Raw genomic sequence first — 9,066 nt, 5'->3', positions numbered from 1 at the left:
TGGTTTCCACCGAGGTGGGATGAGCGTGCTTCAGAGCAGTTCTACATAGTGCTACAGGAGGACTTCTACAATGACTACCTCAACAGTGGTGTGGCATTTAGATCTCAGAGAGTATGCTCCTTAGAGGCTATAGTTGTAGTTGTAGGAGAGCGAATCCATCCCCACCTCAGCTACCTACCAAGTTTGGTAGATCTTTTTGGATAAACTAGTCGATACATTCTATCATGGGTTAGAGAGTTCTCTACTTCTTTGTGGATTGACCTAAGGCACGGGTACATTAACTTTGCCTTTAGAAGCCGTGACTACAGGCTACAGAGCTCGAGGGCTAGAGAGATATTGAGGATTCCAAAGTCTCCTGTTTGGATTCACGAGATCTGTTATGGAGAGACAGAGCCACTGAGATGCCCTCACGGTGGACTGGTACCACCCACAAACTTGGTCAAAGCTTGCTTCACTAATTCGTTTGGAGAGAGATCGATCCGCACACTGTGTGACTTTACACCTATAGCTCGTATCCTTGATGCAGTCATGAGGAGGTCTTTGCTCCTGAGGAGTGGCTATTGTGAGGGGTTGACATGTATTCAGCTTTGGCTAGTCCACCACTTGATCTCTCAGACTGTATTTGATATTTGGGATGTTATGCTCTCAAATATGGAGGACACCTTAGCAGAGGGTTTCAGAGGCCATAATCAGTTGCCATATGCTCATCGGATCACATTTCTTATCTTACAAGTAGTTTCATAGATGTCCCCAGAGACAGTGGCTGAGTGTTGTGGTGCTCCTACAAAGTTCCCATAGTATGACATGAGCTAGCTATTACGTCATAGTTGTGGGAGGACTCCTAGCTAGCCAAGCCATATACTAGAGGTGCTAGAGACTGTAGCTGAGCAGGACGAGGCCATTAGGGCCATTACTGAGACCAAGTTAGAGCATCTAGAGGCACAACATGATGACATGGTCGAGAGCGACCTGACTTATAGCTTAGAGGAGGACTACCAGCCCATCCCGCATATGCCACCACGTGCACACGACAGAGAGGCCGGTGGCTCCAGCTCAACTCCACCATAGCCACAGCCGTCGTAGACAGACCCCGTCTTGCTAGCTATACTTGAGCTCACGTGGTAGGACTAGGCTCATCATGCACATGAGACAACATCTGCCATTGCTCAGGTGTAGGCACATCAGGATCAGTTCCAGCAGTAGCAGTATAGCCATGCAGCAGCAGTAGCTAGTCATTCAGTAGCAGCTTCTTGGATTCATGCAGCATGTCTTTTTGGCTATAGGGATTGCTCCTCACTAGCCCACATTAGAGCTTGGTCAGCCTGCTACTACTACCCTAGTGACTCCAGCTATACAACCTAGTGGGCTTCAGAGTCAGGGACAGTCGGCTGCACAGTTTGCCTCACCTATCGAGTAGGTGTCTTAGTGGTTTGCTTCACCAGGGACTGAGCAGGCTTAGCACTTCAGTCCTATAGTCACGGGCTTCACTCCTACTCAGTCCACGTCAGTGCTAGTGATGGACACCCCTATCTCTAGGTGTCTGGGTGCTACTTTTAGTGAGCTCACAGGACATCCTACCCCGACTGAGTTATGAGTCCTTGCTCCTACCACAGCCGCTCCGGTCACAAGGACTACTGAGACAATCCCATCCTCTGTTGCTTTGTCCGAGCCGCCTCTAACAGTCACTCCCACCCTTGAGGTTTCAGCGACAGCGACAATGGCAGTTGTGGCTCCACTTCCTCCAATGACATTTTCTAAGCCATAGGGTCAGGCTACTACCACAACTTTAGCGTTACCATAGGCCAACCCAGCTATCGAGTCCACCGAGCAGACCCAGACCGCTTCATCTCCACTTCTAGTGACAGAGGGTCTGACCGCTCAGAGTTTAGGGTCCGAGGATGATGTAGCTCATTTTTAGATCTCTCACTGCACCTCAGCGCCCGACTTGTCCGCTTCTACCCCGCCGTCTGACCCTTAGGTTTTGGTGCTTGATGCCAAAGGGGGAGAGGGAGCGAGTATGTTAGATTTAGGGGGAGCTTGTGAGATGGACTTGATCTTTTGTGTGTGATACTTCATGCGTTCACGTTTACTTTCATGCATTGTGTTATATGTGATATATGTGTGATTGTGAAACTTATGTGACATGTGTGCTCTCTACTTTGATATATATGTCATGTCACTTTTGTTATGCTCATTTGCTTTGCTACCACGTTTTACACCGATACAAATGAGCTTTACTTTGTGTACTCATACATATTTCATATCTTGTGAGTACATTGCGTTGGCTTGGATCATATAAGCATGCCGAACCCCTTTTGTTCTTATTGTCAATTGCTTATATGAACCAAGCATGTTGAAAACCTCACTCATCTCTTATACATACTCGAGGTTGTGTTGTCATCAATACCAAAAAGGGGAGATTGAAAGCATCTAGGCCCCTTGTTGGGTTTCAATGATTAATGACGACACGAGATTACTGTGACTAACGTGTGTTTTACAGAGGCAACTTGAGTTAGGTCATGGTAATGATGATTGTTTGGGCAATTATGGTTTTCATGCCCCTATCGATGGAAATTGTTTTGGTTTTCAAAGGTTGGATGAAAAGGTTAAGGACGGACTAGTTCTAAGTGGCGTTTGGTATTGGAGAGACACTTAGAGTAGTTTAGGACTTTGTTTTTTATTTGGCCATACTATTAAGGGGGGTATGAACTAGTAGCTTGACCTAGATGAGTCTAATGAGTTAGGTGTGGTGCACACTTGTCAAACTTAGCACTAGGTAGCTCAGGAATAACCCAAAGATAAATTGGAGTCAACCTCATTCACAAAGGATTTTGAATTAGAAGTAAATGGAGGGTCAAATGTTGACCAGACATTGTTTTAGTGATGACTGGACTCATAGGTGTTGCGTCCAGTCAGTGATCAGCGTGCACAGCAGAAGCCGAGGATCGATCGGACGCTGCACAGTGATTGGAACCGGACGCGCCTCTAGTCATATCTCTAGCAGTAGGGCCTCACTAGCAGGGAGGACTAGACGTTGAATAGTAAACGACGTGACGCCGAGTTTGCAGCGTTAAGTCAACATCAGAGAGGGTCCAGAGACCAAAATTCCTGACCGGACGTGTCCGGTGGATGTTGACCAGACACTGGCTAGCATTAGGTCACTCCAACAACCTTCCTAATAGACTGACTCCACGTAGCCATTGGCTACTGACCGAACGCATCCGGTCACTTCAACTGGTGCGTCCGGTCACCCCGAAAACTACCGAGTTGGACAATAACGGTTATGTTTTAAAGTAGGGAGTATATATACTTCTCCTGCTCGTCCAACTTAGCTCTCTTGCCCATTTGTTCAGCTGAGAAACACCTTTGGAGTGCAAGGGAGAGCAAGAGCCTAGTGGGGTGATTGAGATTTGATAATTTATGATTAAGGACGTCATTAGTGCATAGGGAGTAGCAAGTGTGCATCCACCTTTCTCATTAGGCTTGTCTTGGTCAAGTCAGAGTTTGTTCTTGTTACTCTTGGTGATCGCCATCACCTAGATGGCTCGGTGGTGATTGGAAGCTTGGTGATCATCCGGCGGAGCTTGTGGATGACCCAAGTCATGGTGTGAGTGGTTAGTGGGCGATTCACCGCAATGGAGTGTCAAAGAATCAGCTCATAGAGAGCACTTGATCCTTGCGTGGATTCAAGGGGGAGCTACACCCTTGCAGCGGGTGCTCCAACGAGGACTAGTGGAGAGTGGCGACTCTCCAGAATACCTCGAAAAAAACATCGCTGCATTCCTCTCTTTCTCTTTACTTTGAGCATTTACATTTGAGCAATTCAATTCATGTCTTTACATTCTTAGAATTGCCATGCTAGAGTAGGATTGGAACCTAGGGTGCAAAACTTTTGTGCGGTAGAACAATAGAAACACTTCTCGGCACAAGGGGGTGAATGGGCTCAGTGTAGGGCTTAATTATTGAAAGAAATTTAGAATTAGCCCAATTCACCCCCCCTCTTGGCCATCTTGATCCTTTCAGTTCCAACATGAGTAAGTAAGCTAAAAAGCTCTTACCTAGTTCAATCATCCAATGAGTTCATGGATAATCCTTTGAACCATCTTTTTGTATGTGGCAAGAGAGAGTTCATATGGAGCCAAGCCAACTCGTGGATAAGAAGCAAGAGTAGAGAAGGTTTGGATCTTCAATCTTTTTGCTATGGACGCTCTCAGACCTTAGAGCTAAGGTTATTATCTTCATCTTATGGTTCATCCTCAAGTTCTTATATCTCTAAGTTAGATCCTAGCTTATAGCCACAATTAGTAAAACGAGCTTAAAACCTAGCTACCTTGAGCCTAGTGAGTCACCTAAACCATCCTAGAAATATCTTGCACATGCATAGATCACAGATGGGCACATCTAAGTTTGGAACCCAAGATCACCTAAGAGCAATAGGTTCTAGTCGACAGCTTGACTGAAGTGTTCGTCGAATCGATGGAGTGTCCGAGAACCTAGGAAAACTAGCCACCAGAACCTTATCTCCTGTTGACATGGACTACCAGAGTGTCCGCGATATCCCACGGAGTGTTCGTTGAATCATAATGACTTATAGCCAGTGAACCCAAGAGTACCAAGCCTACACCGGAGCGTCCGTCACTTATGGCGAAGCGCCCGATGATTTATAGAAGACAGTAACCCAGCAACTCGATACCTCCTAGTTCCTACCAGAGTGTCCATCACTTCTAACATAGTATCCAGTCAACCCAAGCAGAGTCCAACTAGAGCCAACTCACCACAAAACCCTAACCCTAATGGAGTGTCCGCCACCTAAGTCAGGAGTGTCCATCAAGTTAATAGGTAAGGATAAAGTTACCTAGTGAACTTACCGAAGAGGTCAACAATACTAGACTAAGCATAGTTACAAGTAAGGCAACAGGAGAGCCATAGGTAGAAGCCTCTACCCTAAGTCCCAAGCCTGAGTCTTGTTCCTAAGCCTCCCTCAGTTACCTTCAACCTCGACCTTTATTCTCTTTCAGGACCCAAGTAGGCGTAAGGAATGCGTGTGAGTTGTCATCTACAATCTCAGAGTCGTCGGCAAGATCAGGTAGGACACCCCACTACTATAAACCCTATTTTGGATACTTATCTAGTTTCATTATGAGTTATGCATTACATGAAGTTTGGGTTATTAATCTTGTTCACTCTACACTTAGAGTCACTCATTAATCCTAGTAGAAGCCTTTCACCTAAACAATGGGAATGGAAACGCTTAAATGCTTATTGCTTAGTTACCTAGCAACGATAGAAGTAGAGTATGAGAAGGAAACTCATTCTCGCGCGTGTAGGATGCTACACTGGGATAATTAATCACTAAAGCAATGAGGGTACAACTTGACTTACTTCACTAATCTAGCTAAGGCACAATAACACCAAAGGTCATAAACTTGGATACCACTTTGGTAACTTTGCTCATGCGAGGGGTAGGTCGTGGTGAGTGTGGGATCTCAAACGACATAGCTCGTGGAGCAGCTAAGGACCGTTTATTGGGATACATGAGTCCGAGTAACCACCCGTATAGACCACATGTCCGCGGATGGGGTCGACAAGCCAAGTAAATAATTGTGACCAGTTTATTCGTGAAACTGGCAAGGGGGTGGCGTCGGTCGGGAATGTCCGGGACATTGACCGGGCACCAGTCGAACCTTTCGTCGGATATTCGGGCCAGATTAGGGAAAGGTTGGAAGACGTGAGTCAACCCTTATGTTGTGCACAAGGTATGGAGGTTAGTCCCGTTCTTCCGTGTGGGTACAGTTGTACACCTCTGCAGAGTTTGAAAGCCTAAAGTTCCCTCGGGATGGAATCATTCGGTTGTTCCTACTTTCTATACCCATGGTAGCGTAACTGATGGAATGTGATGATAATATGGCGTATATTTGTTAATCACTCTTTTGAATAACATATCTTATCTCTTTAATGAATAATACCTTAAAATGGATCATGAGCATGTCATACTCTTAACGAATGTCATTGCTTTTCTGCAAATGTACAAATACCTATTAAATGCCCTTTGCATCCACCAAAAGTCTATATGTTGGAATTAAGTCTTGCGAGTATGAAATGTACTCAAGGCGTTGCCGCTAAGTTATTTTGCGGGTGTTGTTGTCCCGTGGATGTGAGGTAGTGCTCTATCCACCGCTGCATAGTAGACCTTGGATCGGGCGAATCCAAGATGACCGACGAGTTAACTACGATAAAAGTTCAAGCGAAACATCGAAGAGTTGAGCCTAGAAGGGAGAGAATTGAAACTGTACAAATCCTGTTAATTATGTATTTTCTGTAAGTATTATAATTTGGATAGTTAGTCATGATGTTGGATGTCATGTGTGTTGGTTTGTCACATGGGGCGTTTTGTGTCACTCGACCGTTACAAAGATCCTGAAGCTGCTGCGGTCAGCCGCGCGCGCGTCGAGTCGTGGCAGGCATTTGACCCGCCTCAGCAAAGAAGGATTAATCGCGACCTTTAGACCGAGGCGGATGTGATGCCCGCCTCGGTTAATGCAAAATGCCCGCCACGGTTAAGTTTTATGCAGTAGTGTAGCATTCAGCTATAGAACATTCAGGATCTCTCACCATACAGTAAAGATCATCATAAAGGATTTTTAGGGGAACCTCATGGATCCAGCAATCTTGCCAAAATTTATAATGTTGTCTATTCCCAATCTTGAAAATAGCACCCACTTAAATAGGTGTTTCACCTTGTATAAACCTTGCCAAAAATGTGAAGAGCCTTTGATTTTTGAGTTAAAAAAAACCCCGTCATCCAGATATTTGGCTTAGACGATCCTAAACCACAGCTCATTAGGTTCTTGAACGGTGTTCCAAATCCATTTCACAAGCAGGCACTCATTCATAATTTTAGTATTAATAATCCTAGACCTCCTTGGTCTTTAGGCCTACTAACCATTTCCAGCTTGGCCATATGATATCTAAACTTGTCTTCAGCCCCTTGCCAAAGAAATTTTGCTTTAATACTGTCCATTTTCTTATGAATCCCATCTTGCTTATAATAAAAGCCCATGCAATACAGAGGGATACTGCTCAGACAGGAGTTGGTCAGAATGTGCCTTCCCCCAGAGATTAGACACTTACTCTTCATGGGTCTAGTCTTTTAACCATCTTCTGAGTGAGGAAGAGAAAGCTAGGCCCCCATGTTTAGGTGTTTATCACTAATAGGAATCCCTAAGTATTTCAGAGGCAATTCACCCAAGGCACAATTCAATCTATTAGCCATCTCCTCCTTCTCCTGCTGTGACCCCAAAAACCACCACTTCACTCTTGTGAAATTTGACGTTGAGCCCAGTCAGCCACTCAAAGCAGTATAAGATAAGTTTCAGGTTTGTAAGAGATTGTGTAGACCCATCTACCATGATGACAGTGTCATCAACATATTGGATATGGATAATCCCTCTAGGGATAAGATGTTCAATAACTCCCTTTATGTGCCCCTTAGATTTAGCTTTATCTAACATCACTCCAAGGACATCAACTACTAAACTGAAGAGAAGAAGAGAAAGAGGATCCCTTTGCCTCAAACCTCTATAAGTACTAAAATAAGGACTTCTTTCGCCATTGACATTTATACAGATTTTTCCTCCTTTCACAGACTCCATGACCCAAGCAATCCACTCCTCAGAAACCCTTTCCCAACCATAACTTCCTCCAGAAAGTACCATCTGTCCCTATCGTATGCCTTTTCAAAGTCAATTATCAAAATGAGACCTTTATGTTTAGTTCTGCCTAATTCATGTAGGACTTCATGCTGGACTACAACCCCCTTTAAAATATTTCTCCCCCTAACAAATCCTGACTGTTTCCTGCCAATAACCTTTGTAACGGATGTTGAGCTCTTTCGTCTAGTGTTAGTATTTAACCTGTAGCATTCACATATATTTTTTTGCCCAAAAAAAACCAAAATCTGAGATATCGATTATTCGGGCCAAGACATCATTGTTCCGACATGGCAGCACATTGTACTTGGATGTACTCAGGTTGATTTCCTCAAACCTGAAAGGATGTACTGTGTTTCTCTCTGATCCTGAACAGGTTAATTAAAAGAGTGGTCCACAAATGGTTCATGAAAATTTAAAACAGAAAAGGCATGTCGACGAATTCTTTTTGTTGGACACTGCAGGGACAAGCAGCTATGGAGCCCCGGGGATCATCCACAAGCTGACGGCACATTTGCTACACCTTGCCTCTGCAACTCGCCCATGACACTGTCTACCGAAGGGGGCTTCAGTCCCAGGGGCAGTGGCAGCCACGGTTTCGTTAAAACATCACCTATTGCTGCATCTATGCTCTCACTTGACTGAAAAATACAAACAAAAAGAAAAAGAAAGGCCGAGTTGAGAGTGCCCCATGCAGAAATATGAGTATTGTCTGAAACATGTCAGTACAACTTCGCTTACTGGCTGTGTCTGTAGCTGAAGCTGCGTATCGAGTGTTGGAGGAACGAGAGGTCTGTACATTGGAGGTGTACATGGCAAAGCACCCCTCACGGGTGGAGCAGGGAAACGCTGAAAATTAGGACATCACAAAGTTCTTATTAGAGAATAATACTATCTATGAAGTGCCAATTTCCATTTTTTTTAGCATTGTTGATGAACATGAACCATTACCGCTGCTGGCATTGGCACTGCCACGCAGGGAGTCACCTGGCCCGGCATGTGTGCAGGCCCCTGATAAAACGAAATCCGGCCATCAGAACACTAGCTAATCTAGCTCCCTTATGAAGTTAACTTATGATGCATACATACCCTCATGTAAGCATGGTGCCAGAACGCCGGGTGAGATGGCGGCGGCGGAGGAGCCCACGGCGGCGGCGGGGTGCGGGGCACGAGATGCCGAGGCCACATTGGCACCCGGGGTGACTCCACCGTTGGCGTTGGATGGCCCCAGACATGCAGCGGCCTTCCGAAGTGTTGCATCGGATGAGGAGGAGGGGGCGGCGGCGGCGGTGGCGGAGGGAAGCCGATGGTCGCCACAGTCCACGCGTTACAATCGGGCCTCTTCACGCCATTGGGG

The 9,066-nt window shown here is 45.5% G+C and overlaps 1 protein-coding gene across 1 annotated transcript; it reads right to left on the bottom strand.

Annotated features, from left to right (window-relative positions):
* Nucleotides 1-7,948: 7,948 nt before the first annotated feature.
* LOC136531810 (probable transcription factor GLK1) lies at nucleotides 7,949-9,060 on the bottom strand. The gene is made up of 4 exons (XM_066524445.1): nucleotides 8,799-9,060; nucleotides 8,661-8,720; nucleotides 8,451-8,558; nucleotides 7,949-8,350 (listed from the first exon to the last, which is right to left on the bottom strand). The coding sequence occupies exons 1-4, from the start codon at nucleotides 8,967-8,969 to the stop codon at nucleotides 8,201-8,203; spliced, it is 489 nt and encodes a 162-aa protein (XP_066380542.1). The 5' UTR covers nucleotides 8,970-9,060; the 3' UTR covers nucleotides 7,949-8,200.
* Between the last annotated feature and the right edge of the window lie 6 nt (nucleotides 9,061-9,066).

The sequence above is a fragment of the Miscanthus floridulus genome, unplaced genomic scaffold, assembly GCF_019320115.1.
Source record: "Miscanthus floridulus cultivar M001 unplaced genomic scaffold, ASM1932011v1 fs_449_1_2, whole genome shotgun sequence".
NCBI classification, from domain to species: domain Eukaryota; kingdom Viridiplantae; phylum Streptophyta; class Magnoliopsida; order Poales; family Poaceae; genus Miscanthus; species Miscanthus floridulus.
Note: the sequence above shows the minus strand (reverse complement) of the source record. Positions and strands in the feature narration are given on the sequence as shown.